Below are 21,458 nucleotides of genomic sequence, written 5' to 3'. Positions count from 1 at the left end.
TACAGACATAATTCAGGTAAACACTCATATGCATAAAATAAAAATAAGTAGGCCAGGCATTGGTGGTGAACACCTTTAAACCCAGAACTCGGAGGCAGAGCCAGTTCCAGGCAGGCTCCAAAGCAATACAGAGAAACTCTGTCTCAAAAAACATAAATGAATAAAATAAAAGTAAGTAAACTCTCAAAAACAAATATTAAATTTTAAAAGACAAGATAATTGTAATATATTTAGTCAATATAATATCATAAAAACATTTTAAATGATCATAAGTGCATATGGAAACACATCTATAATATACTGTCACACTCATCCATATACAAGTGAAATGGTACAGCCTCTTGGAGAGATGCCTATGGAGTGAAAGTATGATTTGTCAGAATGTTAAGAAATTTTTTTTGGCGGCGGAGGTTGGGGTTTGAGACAGGGTTTCTCTGTGGCTTTGGAGACTGTCCTGGAACTAGCTCTTGTAGACCAGGGTGGTCTCGAACTCACAGAGATCTGCCTGCCTCTGTCTCCCAAGTGCTGGGATTAAAGGTGTGCGCCACCACCGCCCAAATTAGATATTTTAAACATAACCACCACACGATCTTATAATTCTGCTTTTATCAGTACTATAGAAACACCTACCAAGCACTTAAAAACTTGCACACACCTATTACTGTAACATTATTTGTAGTAACAAGAAAGCAGAAATTTGGTTCTTCCTTAATAGAAAAGTTTTAATCCACCATAATCACTATAGAACCCTATGTATCCATTCAAAAGAATAAAATAGGGTGGGGAGGTTGCTAATTGGTTACAGCACTAGCTATCTGCAAGCATGAGGATCTGAGTTCAAATCCCCAGCACCCATGTAAAAAGCCTGGCAGAGATATGCATGCCTGCAAGCCCAACATTGTGTGCACAAGACAGTAGAATCCCAAGAGCCTCCTGCCCAGCCAGCCTAACCTGAACACAAGCTTCCAGTTCAGTAAGAGACCTTAGAAAGTGTAAGATAATAGAAGATAACAGCCAACATTCTTCCAGCTCAGTCAGTGAAAGAAAGATCCTACATTTAAATGAAAATGGCCTCCAAAGAGAGTGGCATTATTAGAAGGTATGACTTTGTTGGAGTAGGTGTGGCCTTTTTGGAAGAAGTATGTCACTGGGATGGATGACGGGCTTTGAAGTCTCCTATGCTCAAGCTATGCCCATTGTCACAGTTTACTTCCTGTTGCCTGCTGTTCAAGATACAGAACTCTCAGCTCCTACTACAGCACCATGTCTGACTATACAGCACCGTGTCCCACCATGATGATAATGAATTTAACCTCTGAAAATGTAAGCCAGTCACAATGAAATGTTTCCTTTTTAAGAGTTGCTGTGGTCATGGTGTCTCTTCACAGCAATAGACACCCTAACTAAGACATTCTATAAAGTGTAAGATAGAAGATAGCACTCAACATCCTGCTTGAGCCTTCTCATTTGTATACATGGGTTTGTGCATCCATTCATTCACCTGCACAGACTACACAAGCAACACATGCCAATCATATAACACACATGCTCGTGCATACACACACACACACACACACACACAGAGAGAGAGAGAGAGAGAGAGAGAGAGAGACAGAGACAGAGAGACAGAGACAGAGACAGAGACAGAGAGTACCACAAATGGGCTAATGTAGAAAATCCCGATGACAAATACCTTAGTTTGATACCTGTTGCTGTGATAAAGACCATAAACAAAAGCATCCTGGGGAGGAAGGGGATTATTTGTTTCCACTTATAGTCCACTATGAAGGGAAGTCAAGGAATGAACTGCAAACAGGAACCCTGAGGCAAGAACGGCAGCGTAGCCCATAGAGGAATGTTCATCACTGGCTTGCTCTTCATGGCTTGCTCAGTTTGCTTTCTGATGCAACCCAGGACTACCTACTGGGGGTGGCATTGCCCATAATGGGCTAGGTCCTCTCACATCAATTATTAACCAATAAAATGCTCCACAGGCCAATCTGATTCCTCAATTCCTCAATTAATGCTCCCCCTTCCTGAGTAACTCTAGATTTTATTAAGTTGACAAAAAAAAACTAGCCAGCACAATAATTTTTTTGCCAGCACAATAATTTTTTTTGCCAGCACAATAATTTTAAAGTGGAAAATCATATACTAAGTATAATCTCAATTTTTAAAAAAACAAAACTTTAATATGAATACAGTTTTGACCTGAAAATAACATTAATTATTTTGATAAACAATAAATAGGTCATAAAATCAAGGGCCCAGTAGAACTCTGGGTAAATATTGAAAGTTAAGGACATCTATGCAAAACATGAAGTTCATGCTAAGTACTAACTCCTTGGGCTGTTGCTATCTTAAGGTCGACAGCCTGGTGATAAAGGGATCCTCACTGTCTATAACAGTCCCCAACTTCTTCCAAGTACTCTGTTTCCCTTAGCTCTGCAAGGGTCCATGTGAGGCCACCGGACAGTTGACAGCTTCCTCCCATTCATTTTTCCCTGGCTCCCAATGAAGGGCAGCCAGAAGAAATAGGCTGGAGACAAAAGACGAGGTGCACATCCTTCCTGACTACGCAGGAAGCCCTGGCTGCAGGCCTAGGAAAGAGACGGAGCCGAAACTGGAAAGCCAATCCCAGCCACCTTATCAGGCAGGCTCAGACTTCATCATGAGGTCTTGCGAACTGACTCTGTATGCCCAGAAAAAGGTACAGTTGGGCCCACACAAGACACGACAGTTACACTGCATGTTTGAGATACAGTTAGGTCAAACTGGGCATAGCTGGAGAGCAGAAGTGAGTTTCCTCCCTGGGGCAGTGGGTTTTAAGGTCAACTCTTGTTCCATTTGGGAATCAACACTGGGGAATTCCCTCTTACATCATTCTTCACTGTTTTTCTGACCCTGCAAAATACAAACAATAGCAGCTATTTATTGCACTCTCACAGCACACCAGGCACTGAAAAGTTCCTTCAGGTCCATCATGACACTGAATTCTATGCACAGCCACTGCTATTAGCTCTATGGTATAGATAAGGAAAGTGAGACTGGCAAAGGTTACCAGACTCAGCAAAGCTTACATCTTGTCTTAGTGTCTCTTCCTGTTACTCTGATAAAAACAGCCTTGGAAGGAAGAAAAGATTTTATTCTATTTCACAGTGCAAGGGTACATCCATTCTGGTAGGAAAATCAAGGCATGGGGAGTTTGAGGCCACTGGTTACATCACATTCAAGAAAATAAGCTGGAGACAAAAAATAATAATAATTGTCTCCATCACAAGAAAACCAAGAGCAATGAATGCATGTTGCCACTCAGCTCTTCCTCTGCTAACACAGTTCACAGGGAATGGTGCCACCCAAGATGTGTGGGCCTTTCCAACTCAATACAACCACAATAATCCCCCATAGGTCTGCTCAGAGTTTTGTGTCCTAGGTGATTCTAGACTTAGTCAAGCTGACAATACTAGCCACCACACATTTACAGCGACTAGAAGGAGCCAGGCTCTGGTCCATGCTAGCCCCATTAAATTACACAGGCATTCTAATTCCTTTTTTTTTTTTCCCCAAGACAGGGTTTCTCTGCTTAACAACCCTGGCTATTCTGGGCCTAGCTCTGTAGACCAGGCTGGCCTCAAACTCACAGAAATCTGCCTGTTCTACCTCCCAAGTGCTGGGATTAAAGGCATGTGCCACCAATGCCCTGGCTTTCTAATTCTAATCAGAGTTTGAGAAGACAGAAGGCATGGTATTTTGAACGGGAATGGTCTCCACAGGCTCATATATTTGAATGTTTGGACCCCAGTTTGCAGAACTATTGGGAAAAGATTAGGAGATGTAGCCTTGTTGGAGGAAGTGTGTCACTGGGGTGGGCTTTGAGGTTTCAAAAGCCCACACCAGGCCCTGTGTTGCTCTGGTTCACTCTGTCTGCCTGCTGCCTGAGGATCAGATGAGAACTCTCAGCTACTGCTCCAAAGCCATTGCCTGCCCAACTGGCAACTCAAATTCCCACTATGATGACTGTGAACTAGCCCTCTGAAACTATAAGCAAGCTCCCAATTAAATGCCTCCTTTTATAAGTTGCCTCCATGGTGGTGTTTCATCCCCTTTGGAGTCCAAGGCTCACATCCATCTCTTTGCCTCTCATTGAGGTGACCTTGAAAGAATTACAATGTTTCAGGGACCCCTTTTGCAAACAGACTAACACAGGTCCCTCCCTATATCTCATACAGTGACTGTGGTGATGACATTAATCAGGTGTGTAAGGACCTGTTACAGTATTGTGGGGGGTAATCCTGGTTATACTCATCCCTAAGATCTCTGGCAGGGTGGCCACCAGAGTGCTTGTCCCGGAACTTAGGTAAGACTAATAAGCAACAACCACCCAGGTTTCTCAACATGTTTTGTTCTTGTCACTTTCTCACGGGTAATGCCTTGCATCATCAAGGTTCTCAGAAAGTATGTTCTAGAAGAAAATGGGAGGCACAGGCCTGGAAGCCCAGCTAGAGGCTGATGGAAGGGCATCAGTCAATCAAGGACATTCTGGACAACTTAGTACAAAGCCCTGTCTCAAAATAAAAAACAAAAAAGAAGGTTGAAGGCACAGCTCAGTGGCTGAACACTAGCCTGGCATGTGAGACTCTAAGCTCAATTGCCAATAACACACACACACACACACACACACACACACACACACACACACACAAGCATTCTAGCTCCCTGGGGACTCTTAGAAGGTTACCTAACTCAAGTTATGAATGCAGAGATTCCCTGACCCAATCACCTCACAGAACTATGCCTACCTAACACATCACTTTAAGGGTCCACCTTAAGGGGACAGGATTTCAATACATGGACCTCCGGTCCATGAGGAAATAGACAATCTGCTTGTGCACAAGTGTAGTTGACACTCTGACTTGCACATGCTATCAAACACTCTTGATATTCCACTTGTTCTGCAATGCCAGGGCTTCTGCACAACATGGGAACTGTAAAGTGAAACAAATCTGTCTGCAAGCTGCAGTGGGAAACTACATCTCAAGCAGAACTTCCAGGTCTTTCTAGGGCAAGGCACCTAAAACAGCACTCAGAATTCATATGCACTCATGCATTTATTCAATGCCTTGGATGGAGTAGGACTGGTTCCATTCTTCTTATTTCTCAGACTCCCCCAAAAAACAAAACAAAACAAAACAAATGTCTGTGAAAACTCAGATACCCATAGGCAACTCTCATCAGATTCTGTCCTTCCCACCCATCCATCCAGCTGCTTCCTTGGCACCAAGTCTCGAAGGATTAACTGCAGGGAACCGGGAGCCCAGCTGCATGCAGCCTTTGCAAAAACATTTTGAATACTTGAGATCTGCCAAATACTTGGTTAAAGTATGATATCCTTTAATTTCTTGGGCCATGTGTATTTTAAGTGAAATGAAATCCATATGTCTGTGATTCATTTAAAAGCAACTCGGCAAAGCCCGGTCTGCTAAGGGCACTGGGACACCAGCTAAGCCTTTCCCAGCATCTCTTTGGCCCAGGAAATTGAATTTTGCTAACAACCAAAGAAATTTCTGTCACAGAGGGCCAAAAGGAGATGTCCTCTACTCTATGTAAGATGTTAAAGTCTGTCCCTGCTGGGAGAAGATACTGGGATGGAGCATGGTGGCAGGATCACTGCTTGGCTCTTGTTTGAATTAGTTGAATATTTCTACAAGAACTCCATGTAAAAAAAAATGTGGGAATGAGAGGCAATAAGTAATTGAAGTTTTCTGTTGAAGAAAGCCCTCTGCTTGATGATTCGCCAGTCTGTTCCTCTATCACTAAACAATCCAACTAGGGCTAAGGGGAAAGGAAGAAACTGAGAAAGCTGATAAGGAATGGCTGTTAACTGGTAAGGTGGTGGCTAATGATTGTAATATCATTACTTGGGAAGCAGAGGCCAGAGGATTGCCATGAGTTTGGTGACATCCTGGCTATCGAGTAAGACTCAGTCTTTGAAAGGGGGGGAGGGGGAAGGAAGGAAGAAAAGAAACAGGAAAACAAAACAATGACAGATGACTTCATTTTCTAGGGTGACTCTAAAGTTTCAGGACAATAACACCAACCTCCTTTCCTATAATATCTGAATTATGAACAAAGCTTATTGTCAAAAGTCATAATGCATATCAAGACCTCTAAACCTCTATCCCATCAAAAGCTATAATGGGTATTTAAACTCCCAAAGCTCTAATTGCCCAAGTTCTGCATAAATAATGACAGCATAAAATAATACTAATATCCATTGTTTTTGATGAGCCTTGTAGCCTTGAGATAAAAGGATATCACAGTCACTCTCCTTTTTTTGTTTGTTCATTTGTGTTTGTTTTAGAGATAGGGTTTCACTATGTAGCCCTGGCTATCCTGAAACTAGCTCTGTAGACCAGGATGGCCTCGAACTCACAGAGATCCATGCCTCCAGAGTGCTAGTATTAAAGGCCTACACCACCAACTGTCACTCCCTTCTTAGACCAGATCTATATGTCACTATGGTTTGGACTCAAGGCAGGAGGGTATACTCAAGAGAGGAGAGTCCTCAGGTGTGCTCAGGGGACTAGTAGAGAAAATGACATAGCCACAGGTCCTCCTGTGTAGGCACAAAGCTACTCATTTGCTTGTTTTGTTTGTTTTTGAGAGAGGGTCTCCTATAAGTCAGATGTCCTCAAACCAGAGTGTAGACTAAAATAACTCTGAGCTGCCCACCCTCTCTCTTCTCTACCTCTGCAATGTTGGGATTACAGGCATTCACCACCATGGCTAATTTATACTGCTAAAAATGGAATCCAGGGCCTCACACATGCTAGGCCAGCACCCCAGAACTCACTGGTTCTTTTTTTTTGGGGGGGGTGGTTCGAGACAGGGTTTCTCTGAAGGTTTGAAGACTGTCCTGGAACTCTCTTTGAAGACCAGCCTGGCCTCGAACTCACAGAGATCCTCCTGCCTCTGCCTCCTGAGTGCTGGGATTAAAGGTGTGCACCACCAAGGCCTGGCCCTCACTGGTTCTTGAAGGTGACCTCGTAACACAGTGATTTTTGCCACTGGCTCACTTGGCTTTAGGTTGAACCTTTAGGCTTTAGGTCAGTGGACCCTCTCGTGGAAAAAGTAACCAAGAGGAAAGAGCTAGGGCCCACAGCTCCCTGGAGAAGTTTATCTACTAGGATGCCTTCAGCACATGTGAAGTCCATCTAATTGTGCCATGCAGAGGTTTGTCAAACACAGTCCCAGGGTTAATGGCAGTCTTCAAACAAGGGGTAAGTCACAGAGAAGAAATATTATGGATGCATGCCACCAAATTACAGGCTGTGAACAGCAGCCTGTAATTTCTACCCTGTAATTCCCCTCCTGCTCTTTCTACTGCCCAAACGGGTGAGTCCTAAGCTAACAGTTCACCCCAACTTCAAGGACATGGTTTCAGACATAGTTTCTCATCATCCTGCTGCCCTCTGTGGGGGGCAGGGGATCTCCTGAAGCAGAAACCTCCTATTCCAATTTGCATGTACACAGTGCCCTTTAAATAGGTAATAAAATTAAATAGTTGAAGCCCAACTCAAACAAAAATCCCATTTTACACAAGCAAAAGCTGAGAGTCTCAGGAGGGTGTGTCCATCAGCTCCACATCACCTCTCTGAGCTCAGGCCTATGTCCATCAGAACAGATGCCTGCATCAACAGTGACTGCCTCCTAACAACTATGCAACGTTCCCAAATTATACAGAGTATAATGCTAGATGTTATCATAGTTAACATCACAATGCTTTCCGAGACAGAGTAGTACAGTTTTCCTGACAGTCATGTGTACATAAAAATGTTACAGAACTGTTTATGTGGTAAAATCTCCTTTCCCAGGGCTGGAAACATAGCTCAGAAGCTAAAAGCACTGGCTTCTCTTCCAGAGGACCCAGGTTCGAATCCTAGCACCCAGTTCACAACTAACTCCATTCCAGTGGATCTGACAGCACCGAGGGTACCAGGCATACATACCCATGGTGCTCATTCATATGTGCAGGCAAAATGCCCATGCACATTAAATAAAAATATTTTTCTAAATTTCTTTTTCCTTTTCTTCCCCAGCTACACTAGGAGTTATGTATCAGCGTCCCTGTGACTACACTCAACAGGTTCCATGTTCTCATAGGCACAGGAAAGGTCTAGCAAACCCCCACCAGGCAGCAATGAGCTCTCCTTGTGAGCAGGAAACCTTCACCGTTTTATTTACTTGGCACTGCTATGTGTTTTACAACTAAATGCCCCAGTTGTGCAATGTGCAAACAGCAGAGCAAGAAATAATAACAGTTGTCCCTTACTGAGTACTGAGTGTGCAATACAAGCTAGACACTGGGTTAGTTAGGTCCTTTATGACTACCACAGCATCTCAGCCTCCTCATGGCTCTGTGATACAGGACAGTGATTACAGTTTTGGGTGAAGGGACTGAGGCTAAAAGACACCTCATAGCTGTTAAGTGTCAGAGCCAGCATCAGAATGCAAGACCCAACATGAAGCCATGTGCTCATTTACTCACAGGTGTCATTTCTTTCTTCCTTTTTTTTTTTTTTTGGCCAGTGCTCCACAGAAAAAGGGGCTGTGACCAGTCACAGGGATGGCACCAATTTATCCTGAGCTGCTTCAAAGTGGAGAAAATGTTGCCTAGGCTGCTGACTCTGCTAAAGCTCCCTTCGCCACGTCCTATCTCCTGGCCCCTCCCCCTACTCCTCCATCCTCACCATTCTTGGCAATGATCTCTCCATGTGTGAATTCCATTAAAGGCCGGCTCATTGCTATTTCGAGCTGTGCATTAGCACAAGGACTTTGATTTGATGGGAAAAAGCCAGACACCTCAGAGTGATGAAAAACAAATTTCAATATCCTTCCCTCGCCATTGTCCCAGAAGCCCTTGCTCATGACTCCTGGGAGGCCAGAGCATCCAATGGCTGGGGAGACATAACCTTATATGTGAAGTGAAACAGGGCTGCTGAAATCCTCACCACCTCCAGGACCTCTGAGCTTGACTATTCCCTCCTCGAAACCATCTTCCTCCTTCATGTCTCCACTCAAATTCCCCAGGGTCATCCTGAATACTGTTCATCAACATCTGCTCCCTCCCACCCCTGCTCTTCCTGAGCCCACAGTGTTTTGCTTCCTGTATACAGTTCTTATCATCTGATACACTGTACACTAACTGTTCGCTTACTGTTTTCCCTCCCACAAGAGCTCTGCCCTGGCAGAATCTTTCCCCATGGTTCAAGCCCAGTACCTACACGTTTCAGGGAACATCACAGGTGACAAGGGATGGCAAGAGCGAAGATTCTACCAAGAGGGTAAGGGAGTGGAGCTTGGGAAGTTTCTGAGCACAGGGCCTAGATTCCCTAGATACCACCGCAAGGAAGAAATGTTAACACAGCAACTTGAAAACTTAGAAAAAACAATCCCCTCACGCCAGAGCTGTTTTGAATCTGGGCTTGCCGGCACTATGAATGAGAGGGCTTGGGGAAGTAAACACACCAGGAAGTTGTGTGCAGTTGGAGTTGATTCAGCTCAGTAACGTGTGTGCAAAAACAAAAAGCCCAATCTGGATGAAAATAGCAGGAAGCCCTTCCCCAGGGACACCTGGTGAGGTCACGCGCCTTGGCTCTGTTGCTTCCATTATGGTCAAGTCTCCAGCCTCCAGAACTCACGGAGGTCAGGAACCATATCTAGACCCACAGACTTACTGGGAGTTGCTGGCACAACAGGGTGCACCTGTGGGAAATCCCAAGTACTTCAATAGGGGGATTAAAAACCACAACAGGGCCTGTCCAGTAAAACCTTGTCTTTCCGGGTTCAATCCTAGAACCCATGTAAAAAAGCCAGGCATGGTAATGGGTGCTTGTAATCCTAGAGATAAGGGGAGCCAGGCAGATCCCTGGGCCTCTCTGGCTAGCCAGACTACAGTGAACTCCAAGCCAATGAGAGATCTTGTTTCAAATACAGTAGGCAGCATTTCTGAGGAGTGACACCTGAGGTAATCAATCCCCTGACCTGAGCATACAGGCATTCTGACACACACACACACACACACACACACACACACACACACACACACACACTCTCTCTCTCTCTCTCTCTCTCTCTTAAATTAAAAATAAATTTTATAAAAATCACCATATCTGAAAATTCCATGTTCTCATATTTTATGCTTTGAACACTCCATCCATTCCTCACAAGCAACCCCATGAGGTGGCCGTTACTACCGTCCTCTCAGATTTCAGCAGCCTGCCCTGGGTCACATGTTACAACTCCAGATCCAAGCCAGTGACACAACTTATTTCCTTCCACTCACCGTCCTCATACACTCGCTGAGTGACTTTAGGGAGTGTCACCCTTTCTGAGCTGACTTTCTGTTGCTGTGCATGAGACTGCAGCATTCCATAGTCTCTGAGACATCTTCCTGTTCTAGTTTCTTGAGATCTTCTGCAGGAGCCCCAGCACAGAAGGAAAGGACAAGGTCTGAGGGTCCCTGCTTGGCTGACCCACTTAAGGATCTGCCCCTGACCATATTATCAATTCAACTGGCCAGAGGAAGGTTAAGCATAATATCCATGTGGGGTAAACAAGACAAACACAGGTGGTGTAAGGGGCACTGAGACAGCTGCTCAGCAGACAGTGAGGCACCAAAGCAGATCCCTGAGAAAGACCAAGCGCAAGCGAGCCCTCCCTGGGCCTTTGCTTTGTAGGATCATAGCATCAAAATCAAAGAGAAGCCCAGAGCAAGGATGCACTTCCCACTCCAGGTACCCAGTCAGCCAGGCCAACCCAGGGTGTAGAAGGAAAGAAACATTCTGACAAACCAGCAAAACATTGTTTTGTCTCAGAGGGAAAGGAGCCAATATGGCGGTGATGCTCATCTTCTTGGTGTGCTGAAAGCCAGTGTCCCAGAGGCAGAGGGAAGAGGGGGACAGAGCGAGTCCTGGGTTATGTAACAGTTTCCTCCAGGATAAGCCCCAGATCTTTAAGACATAAGGTGCTTGCTCTAAAGCAGTGATTCTCAACCTGTGGATCATCACCCCTGGGGGGGGGAGGTTTACGTATCAGATAACCTGCATATCAGATATTTACATTATGATTTGTAACAGTAGCAAAATTACAGATATGAAGTAGCAACAAAATAATTTTATGGTTGGGGGTCACCACAACATAAAAGAACTGTATTAAAGAGCCGCAGTATTAGGAAGTTAAAAACCACTACTCTAAAGAGAGTAAAAACACTCCATTTTGCTGGGAAGTTCATTAAAGTCAGGACGTAAACAACTCAAGGCTTCAAGGAAGTCTCTGAAAATGACCAGAATCACTAGATCCCTTGTCCTCAACTGTATAGAAGCAGTATATAAGCAACTGTATATAAACTGTATATGGACTACCTCCCTTCCCAAGGCTCAGCCCAGCCCCGCCACCTGGACAAGGCTCAGACCACCTGAGCTGCCTATAAGCCATGCAGTGCGCTCCAGGCTTCCTGGCATTCATGAGCTGCTACCTATGTTGAGCAGGCCTTGGTGAGACTGCTATCTTTTGAGTCACTTCTGTGTCTGTAGGTAACCCCTCACCCCAGTTACTGTAAGTAACCCCAGTAAAAAGTACTGGTTCACAAAGTTGGGCTTTGACGGCATCCTTACTTTGGCCTATCACTGGTGAGCAGATGTTTGCTCACATGTCCCCAAGAGTAGTGTCACAAAACACCCTGTCCCTGTACCAGTGGATGTTGTTCCCCTGTCACCACACTGGGGACTCCACTGATCCTTTTCTCCAAGTGTCCAAAGAGCCCAAATTTGGAATAAATCCTTCTTCACCCTTTCCACCCAAGCCAAGCAGCCATTCCCACCCTTTTGGATGGGGAAGGCCTTGCTCTAGCCCTTTCTTGGCAGCAAAACTTTGATTACTCATCAGCTTCCAGGGTGTTTTGGAGGCTGCCAAGAGCAGACAGGCAGCTCTCCAAGCCAAGCATCCTTATCTACAGCCTCTATGTGGACAACGAAAGTGGGACCATTGGTGGGGAAATTATAAAGGCCTTAAAAGAGTCCCTGGCCAAGTATGAAGAGCTCTAGGAGGCCAGGCAGACAGGGGCTGAAGGAAAAATGGGCAATCAATCGATGGACATAGTCAGGCAGTGTCGTCTATTCATCCCCTCCATCCATGAATCGAGACAGTTAAAGCCAGAAGGCAAATCAATGTGGGGATATTTCTGAACTAGGCCACCGCCCAGCATGAATGAGGTTAGGGAAAAACTGGACCCGTGGAAGCCAGGAGGCTTCAGGCAACACACTTCTCAGCAGAATCTTGGGTAGATAAAAGAATCAGGGTCAGAGGTGCCAAATCCCTGCCCAGCCTGCTGCTTCTCCCTGTCTCCTGCTAATCGCCTTCGCTTCCTGACATACACTGGGCTGGAGCTAAGACAGCAGCTGCTTCCAGTCCCTTCCCGCCCTTAGACACACACACACACACACACACACACACACACACACACACACACACACACACACACACACACACACGCCTGCAGTCAACTCCAAGAAGCACCGGAAACACAGTCTAAGGAAATCCAAGCAGGATGTGAAGTGGCCCAGCCATCTCCCAGCGGTCAAAAGACCAAGGAAAAGCTCTGTCTTAGCAGGATGCCCCACAAAGGGACCAAGGATAGAGAGCTTGAGGACCACACCACTAAACTTCTTCCTTTCCAGCTGTGACAGCTGCATCAGACTGGCATTGAAGATGAGGTAACTGGTTTGTGTCAGACAAAAGAAGGGAGAAAGCCACTTACTCATTCTTCTCTAGGTCCAGGATCAGTTCTCGCCCTTCAGCCATGACCCTGAGCTCCGCTGTGAGTGGATGCTAAAAACAACAATGAAAGGATGTCAGTTCCTGGAAGCAGAGACTGAGGCTCCCAGGGCCCAGCACCGGATCTGACACAGTGCCAGCACAGGGATCCTCCGGAAGCCAGCGAGGAAAGGTCATTAGCCTCTCCAGCCCAAGTGACCTCAGTCCCAAAACAACCCAAATCATCCCCATCTGCTTTCCCCTAAGAAGCAAAGAGGAGAAACTTGGGCTGAGGCTCAAGGCTGAGCAGGTGCGTACAGTCTTGTGAAAGGTCATACAGGGAGATCTGATGCTCAGAAGTAAATTACCTGGACAGTCAGACAGGTTGAGGTACAGGATGACATCTGTGGATGTGTGAACCTAGACATGGTACCAAGTCTCCCTACTCCTCTGTTTCCTCTTTCCTGCCCTGGGGAGCTAGTAACCAACCTTACAAGGATCATTAAGGACCAGATGAGAAAAAGAATGTAGGTAATGTATCGCAGTGCCTACTTCAAAGGAAGCTCTCAATATCATATTAGCTGTCATCTTAGAAAACACCAAAGAACCTTTTACAAAGTGAGTACTTTCATATTGTGTTTTATTTTATGAGTCCTCAGTTTGGAAACTCCAATCACCTCAGGGGTGGCAACAAAGAGCACCAGCATTTTAAACAAACATAAGCAATTTGCCAATGGCCTAACACACCAGGTACCCAGCACAGATCACCTAAGACATGCAAAGGGCTAACAAGCATGAGGAGTATGCTGAACACCATGGGGAAACTCCATTCTCTCCCCATGGTGGAGGGGCAGGGAGAAAAGAAAAACATTCAAAACAATAGAATATTACATGTAGCCAGGCGGTAGTGGCAGGTGCCTTTAATCCCAGCACTCTAGAGGCAGAGGAGGCAGATCAATGAGTTAGAGGCCAGCCTGGTCTACACAGCCAGTTCCAGGCTCCAAAGCTACCTAGAGAAACCCTATCTTGAAAAAAGAAAAAAACTAGGGGGGTGGGGGCGGAGGATATCCTAAAACAAAATCAAAAAGGAGCAAAGACCATTTAAAACTGTTATTCACAATGGACACTCTCAGCTCCAATGACTGAGAATTTGAACTGAGCCCAAGTGTCTGGAAAGTAATTTGACAATATGGACCAAAAGTTTTTAAAGGCTTAACTCAGCAGCATAAGACTGTCTGACAGGAACCAATGACACTACTTGCTTTTGCTTTTCCTTTCTTTCTTTCTTCTTTTTTTTTTTTTTCTGTGTACATGTGTACTGTATTCGAGTACATGAGTGCATGTGTACATTCATTCGTGTGTGTGTGTGTGTGTGTGTGTGTGTGTGTGTGTGTGTGTGTGTGTGTGTGTTAGGGATGAAACCCAGGCCTTTAAGTAAACACACTACAAACTGAGTTACATCCACAGCCCAGTCATAGTCCCTTTCTTAATTCCTGCTCCTCACGTTCCCAACTGGGGTCTGGGCTTCAGACTTGAATATCACCAAGGCCTGTGATGATCAAGTACCTTGTGCAACACCTAATTAATCCTGTTGCCTCATCTTACAAAGGGTTTGAAGGCAGCAGGGAGACAGATGGGTGCCCAGGCACTTTCACTGGAGACTCCCTTCTCAGATTCTGAGGTGCTGACTCAGCACATGGCCAGTGCCCACTACGATTGCTGCCCATTTGCCCTGGGGACTTCTGGAGTAAGAGCCCTAGCCAGTCACACTGAGAATCAAGGACACACAGCCCCAGTGGGCATTTGAGTACATGACAACAGAACTTGAGCAAGTCCTTACCCAAGGGGCAGGCACTCATGTGACAGCCCACAGAAAAACAGAACGTTGGCACAGTGCAAGCGATACCATGTGCCCCACACAGAGACATGACCTGCCACATGAGAACTAATATTTATTTTTATGTAGGTAATCCAAAAATACTTCTCTGTGTCTGGAGGGTGCTCAGACAGGAGACTGAGAATCAGATGTTGCCTGTTTCCAGGGAACAGTTCAAGCAAAACAATGAAATTGCATTTCACAGCTCTGTCAAGCTTGCCCGTCCAGCTCTACTACAGACAGCCTTCCTCCTGGAACTCCAAAACTGCCTGAATAAAGAACAATATCACTGCTCCTGGGAAGCCTTGGAAGGTGCCCACTGTTTGTACTTCCCTAAAGAAGGACCCAAAGTCCTTTCTGTTTGGGGTGAAATTAAACAGACCTCCAGCTCCACACTACCTGAGAAGCCTATCCTGTGCATATGTATCATCCTACAACATCTGGATCAGAGTCCATATACAGTCAGTATTTAAGTGATGTCTAATAAGTCAACAAATTCCCCAAATGCAAGTAGGAATCATAGTGAACTAACCCACACTCTCTTCTCTTCTCTCTCCTCTCTCCCTCATTCAACAAATATTTATGGTGCCAGGCACTAGGCTGACTACCCCTGCAGAATACAATGAGCCATGCCCTGGGCAGACAATGGCTGGGAACAAAGACAGGATCTGGTCCTCCACTTTGTTTCTCAGGCCCTTCCTGAGGATGCCCAGCATCCAACATCTGGAGGGAACAAAGGAGGCTCTATAAAAAGTATCATATCCATCCTTCAGCAATAATGGTAAGGGGTGAAATATCCAAAACTTTAAATTTAAAAAGAACAATCTGCCCGAGGATGGCTATTTATTAATTTGTCTAACTTTTCCTGGGGTTATTTTCAGCCTTTCCTACTTTAGGATGGAATGAGTTCATGCATTTTTTTTCTTTGCTTTTAGGGTAAAAATGTTCCCTTTTTTTAATTGTCCTGAAACTTCTCTGTAAGTCCCCTTACTGTGCCCAAGCCGGTGACATGACTAGGGACATGTCTGTGTGACTCTGAAGTAACCTAAGGAATTCTGGGCGGGCGTTTCTCATCTGTTTATCTTTCCAGATTCCAAGGCCACGATTGTCTGAAGTCTTTCCTGATACTTCTTTCCCTAGCTTTAATCTGGTTCCTATCTGTTGCCCAGTGAATTACAGGCCATTTAGCCCCCTCACGGATCACAGAAACCAATCCTTCAAACTGGGCATGGGTGTGTGTCCTTGCACTGGGAAGGCAAAGCAGGAGGGCCAGAGTAGGAAATGTAGCAAGACCCTGCCGAAAAAGAAGTCAGCCTTTTTCCACACATCTGTGTTCTTCTTTATTCCCACTAAAAATTTTATAAAGAAGGAAGTGCAAGTCATCTGTAAAGCAGAAGGCCCTGGAAGAGGCTACTGTCACGCAACAGATTTCCCTTTCTGGATATTCCTAACTTGGTCATTCAGAACAGAACCAAGGACACTTGACTGTCCTCAGCCATGTTCCAGCTGCCTTGATAATACCTGTGCATTTTGCTAGTGTTCTGGCTCAAGGAGCCTGTAAGGTTTTTTAAAGATATATAATCTAATCTGAGCTCCCTAACCTGACCCTTAATAAATTAGCTGAGTACAGTGGTGCAGTGAAGAAATGGAGGCAGAAGACAGGGAATTACAGGCTGTAAACTACAACTGAAGCTGTCTCAAAAAAGAACAGGGCAAGGCATGATGACACTCTAGTGTATGCCTATAATCCTAGAACCAGGGGAAACAGGAGTTTGAAGTCATTCTCAGCTACATCTTGAGTTAGAAGGTAACCTGGGAAGATCCTGCCTCAAAAAACAAAAAGACAAAAATAAACAAAAGTTCTGATCAAGATCTGTGACAAAATCACATTTGCACTTAATCTGTGTTAGTATTTTTTAAAGGTGTGTGTGTGTGTGTGTGTGTGTGTGTGTGTACATGTGTACATGTGTGTTTTCCCTGTGTATATGTATGAGCACCATGTGCATGCTAGGTACCCTCTCAGAGACTTGGAGCCTTTGGATCTTCTGGAATTGGAGTTACAGATGGTTGTGATCCACCGTGTGGGTGCTAGAAACCCAACTCCATTCCCCTACAAGAACAGAAAGTGCTCTTAACTGCTAAGCCATCTCCAGCCCCAGTCTGTGTCACCATTACTGTGATTTTCATTTCCTCAACTAAAAGGGCTTGGGAATGATCTACAAGTTTGTCATGCAGTGAAGGAAAGTCCCCGGTAAGATATCCCAAACTGACACAGTGAAAGGTTAGGGCCAGAAACAGAAGCTGTGGTGATGCTTGTGGCCCCACGCCTCAGCAAGGCGCCACACTTCACTCCTGCTTCTCCATCAGAGGGGATTGGGAGGCTTACCTTTCCTTTCCTGGGGCTTTCTGAAGTCCGCCACTGAGGTATAACAAGTTCATGCTGTAGCTGAGGACTGCCTTCTTTAATTCCTCCTGCCAACACAAGACAGCACAACCCTAAGAATCCCAGACCTCCACACCCCAGGCACTCAGGAGCAGGCATACTGCCCCAGACCACTTCAGAGGCAATCATTACTGCCTGGAAAGTGCTCTGCCCAGGGGTATCAGAAGACCTGTTGGGCTCTACAGTGCCTTGGTGACAAAGTGATAAAGACAATGCAAACAAGATCTGTGACAGGAAATGAACCAACATTCTCAGGTGATGGTATTGCCTTGGAGAAAAATAAGATTGTGCCACACAGGATAAAGGGACACCTGGGGGGGGGGGCTGTTTTAAACAGGATGGCCAGTACTGGTACTGTTTAATTGAGACATCAGGAACCAAAAGAAGACAGATGTGTAAAAAAAAAAAACCAGGCGAAGAGCAAAGAATAGCAAGTGCAGAAATGGCCTTGGTCATGAAAAGGAACAAGCAGGAAGGGGATATAGTCTAGCAAATCAGGGAACATTGGTAAATATGCAGGGGAGATACTCTAATAAATCAATGGAAGTTGGTAAGAAATGTGCTAAGCAGGACAGCTGTTCTTGTAATGATACAAAGGCATGAAGAGGGTCTGGATATGATTATAAATAGACTCAGAAAGTTCTGGATGTCTTCAAACACAAGAGCAATAGGATCTGTATTAGTTTTGTTTTGTTTTCAAAGTTGACTCTGGGTGGAGAGTGGAGGAGGAGAATGGGATAGAGTAGAAGCAGGAAGGCAGGCAGCAAGTCTGGAGAAACACAGGAGCCCACTTGGATAGCATCCTGGAGAGTAATGAAGTGATGAAATTCTGGGTATAATCAGAAGGTTGAGCTCACACTGGTTACCACCCAGCTTTAATTTTTCTCTTTGGAGATGATGGTCACCTCCCTAGGAAGTCTTACAGGGTCACAGGTAAGAAAATGTGATGTGACACCCCCTACCCCCAGCCTGCAAACCACTAGTATTAACTTGCAAATCATCAGCCTTAACTTAACCATCTTACTGGCAAGTTCACAGTTACATTTATTTCACTTCCATGTCTCCAAATCTCATACCCAGTTCTCCCTTCTCCTAGCCACCCTTGGAGGTAGCCAGGGAGTTCCCAAGAAAAGAGGCAGGAACCACAGGAGAGCTATGTTCAAGAATGGGAGACATCAACACTAGTTACAGATAATCTTTTTAAAAACGGAGGATTTCCTTGATCCTAAGCAAATGAAGTCTCTGAAACGGGGTAAATGCAAAGTCTCCTAGGGATATAGCTGAGCACACCAATGTTCTACTCCTTCTAGTCCAACCACATCAATCCTATGAGTGATATAAAAGATGGCTGTGCCGGACATTATGGCACATATCTCTAATCCCAGCAAGAGGCCATCCTTGGCTGAGTTGGAAGACCACCTAGTGCTACATAGCATCCTGTCTCAGGGAAGAAATTTTAAAGGTAATTGGAGTGATGGGATTATCATTGATTAAATTTCTTTTCAAATGACTGATGTGATATATCTGTAATCAAAATATATCAAAAAACCCTCATTGCTTTCACTTACACTGGTACAGATCAGAAGGAATGATACATTCACATATTTATTCAGTATATCCTGAGTTATTAACCCTATGCCACTACGCTTAGTGCTTAATGTTCATGGGAGAACAAGTCAGGCATAGTCCCTGCTATAGTGACTGATAAATCTTAACTCTTAAACAAAAGGAGCGGTATGGTGTCTAGGAGAATGTCTAAAGAACTCAGGATCATGAAAAGTACTGAACACAATGTCAAATCTAAACAAACACAGTACAGTTTAAGAACACAACACAGCGTTCAAAGAATGGATCACAGCTTGGACATAAAGCAAGAAGACACACGTGGGATCGTCTTTCCAGTATCAGCTCTTAACAAAAGGATGGGTGACTTGCCTAAGAGAAGGTTATCTATGGCTTCATTTGTTTTGATGGAAGGAAGTCTAACATTAACTGTGGACCAATGATGGACAAAGATGCAGTGACTTCAGGATAGCAGAGAGATAAGTAACAATTACGTGGTTCTCTGTTTCAGTCAAGGACTGCACCACATCAATCCCCTTATCACTTGGGTTCAGCTAATGATTTTTAACCAGCTTTAATCAGCCTCTTCTGCCACTTCACCAACAAAGTCCTAAGGGGAGAAAAATCTCTGTTGCATTTGTACAAGAGCTGGGAGTTTAACTTTGGAGGAAATTGTATTTCTGTGGTCTCTTGGTAGAACTTACAGTCTTTAAAATCATAGTTTTGGAAGACGTCATGGTTTGGGAAGTACCTTTAAAGTGTGTGTGTGGTATGTTTCCAAATTCATCTATATATAGTCATAGGAAGAAGGGGGAAAGCAAAATATTAAGAGCAACTACTCATTCGGGGATCATAAGTCATTTTACTACTCGTAGACTTTTATTTCTTCCCAGGTCTATAGCGACTCTGCCTGAGTGGTCTCTGGGACTCAGGATCCAGGGAAGCTCGATTTCCTTGCTCCTCTGCTTATGTGTTAGGCTGGAAACTCAGCCTAACACGGAGTGGGGATGGGACGACCCTTGGGTCAGGCTCTCCGGGGTTGGGGCATGCAGCCTGCCCAGCCGGTACCCGGGCGTCCATAGCTTGATTTGAAAACCCTGACAGTTGGTACAGCACCGCTCTGGAGTCAGCCCAGCCCTCCAGCTGCTACAGAGCTAAAGCTCTCCCGGGTCAGAATGACAGAAGCCAGGCATTGCCCCTCTGGGACCCTCTCTTCCGCGAAATCATAGGAGAGCCTCTGAGCGATGGGACCCGGGAGGGAGCGGTGTCTGGGAAAACAGTTGTGAGAAAGACATTTTCCAGCTTCCAAACTGGAAGCATGGAGCCCAGATGGGGAAACTGAGGCCAAAAGGAGGTGGGCGTTGGTTGAGATGGAAAAAGAGACCTTGTTTCCAGTCTCAGGAGGTCTTCAATGCAGGGCGTACCTATACATATTTGCTTTCTCGGTAGTGAACTTCAGCTTACGATCTTCGTGATGGGCGTGCGTGGCCCTTAGATGGTCTTGGAGTAGTAGGGTCGCTGCCAACGCAGGGAGGCGAAGTGTACAGTAAACCACCCTACCCTAATCTCTTGGAAGCCTTTGATTTTCTACCCCACTAGCATGCATTTGACACCCAGCAAGATCCCAGGGAGTGGCTCCCCCACCGATTGTGCATAGGATGCTTGGGGTGCTCCTCTGGGGATGCTCTGGGGTTGCGAGAGCAGTGGGCGCAAAATAGGGATGAGAGAGCTGAGCGGAGATGAACAACGGTGAGAAAATAGAGCAAAAACCGGGAGAGCGGCGGAAAGAGAAGCTCAAAGTAGGAAAACAGGGGAAGGAGATGGAGAGAGGAAGGCAAGCAGCGAGAGGACCCACTGCTTTCTGATTGCTCAGTGAACGCACCAGATCCACGACCTCTCGTGGCTCACCACATGAGAACAAAGCCTGGGCTCCTAGGCTTCGGGGTGGCGGCACTCACGCCCCGGGGAGTGGCAGAGCTCGGGATAGCGGTCACGGAGCTCCAGGCCTTCAAAAGCGACTCTCAGACCCCCAGGCCACCTACCCCAGCCACCCCACGACCCTACTATGCGCTGCCACTTACTTGTGGTCCATCCTGGCTCGCACGCCGCCAGCGGCCAGTGTAGCTGCAGAGCGAGAGCCAGCAAGCAGAACCGGGCGGCGCCCGCGCGCCCGGGCATGATAGCAGTGGCCCTCTCACTGTCCGTGATCACACGTCCCCTGCCATTGCCTGTCCCGGGCCTAGCAGCGGCGGAGCTTTTCAACCAACCGCTGGCCTAAAAGCCTCCAAGTCGGCTGCCCAGACGCTCCGCCCCCAGCCCCTCAGGGCTCAGCCTGGAGTTGGAGGAGGGGAGGCGCCACACGAGGGTGGGGGGTGGTGGCTGGAGGGACAGAAGTGGGAGGAGCGAGGGACAGAAGCCCCCTGGAAGCCCTGCTGATTCAGGTGAAGGGCATCCAGGGGAAGGGATGGTCCGAATCCTGGAGTAATCCACCATACTTGAGGCCTGGAGAGAACACAGGGCTGGGGTTGAAAGGGTTAATCCAGACCCATCAGCTGCACGGAGAGTAATTTACTCTGTCCTGCTTTGTGCTAAGTGCTTTGGATGACTGAAGCTACTCCTTCCAGCACTGCCACCCAGGGCTGACCACTCTTGGAGGCAGGCTCTGAAAGAGTTAATTCCAAGGCAAAGGAATCAGTGCTAAAGGGGGTTGTTTTCTTATCAGGACTCCAATCTGGGCCTTTAGTCCATTCCTTCTGTTGGTGG

At 45.9% G+C, this 21,458-nt stretch overlaps 1 protein-coding gene across 1 annotated transcript in view; it reads right to left on the bottom strand.

Moving 5' to 3' along the window:
* Adam19 (ADAM metallopeptidase domain 19) overlaps positions 1–20,988 on the bottom strand; it is an 88,026-nt gene extending 67,038 nt beyond the window's left edge. Inside the window, exons 1-3 of the mRNA XM_027425279.2 lie at positions 20,777–20,988; positions 17,076–17,161; positions 12,818–12,888 (exon numbers count right to left, since the gene is read on the bottom strand). Coding sequence (XP_027281080.1) covers positions 12,818–12,888; positions 17,076–17,161; positions 20,777–20,873 — 254 coding nt within the window. The 5' untranslated portion in view covers positions 20,874–20,988. The remainder of the gene's footprint in view (positions 1–12,817; positions 12,889–17,075; positions 17,162–20,776) is intronic.
* Positions 20,989–21,458: the final 470 nt, after the last annotated feature.

Source organism: Cricetulus griseus, chromosome 7 (assembly GCF_003668045.3).
Source record: "Cricetulus griseus strain 17A/GY chromosome 7, alternate assembly CriGri-PICRH-1.0, whole genome shotgun sequence".
Taxonomy (NCBI): Eukaryota; Metazoa; Chordata; class Mammalia; order Rodentia; family Cricetidae; genus Cricetulus; species Cricetulus griseus.
The sequence above is the reverse complement of the archived record's forward strand: the minus strand, read 5'-3'. Positions and strand labels throughout refer to the sequence as shown.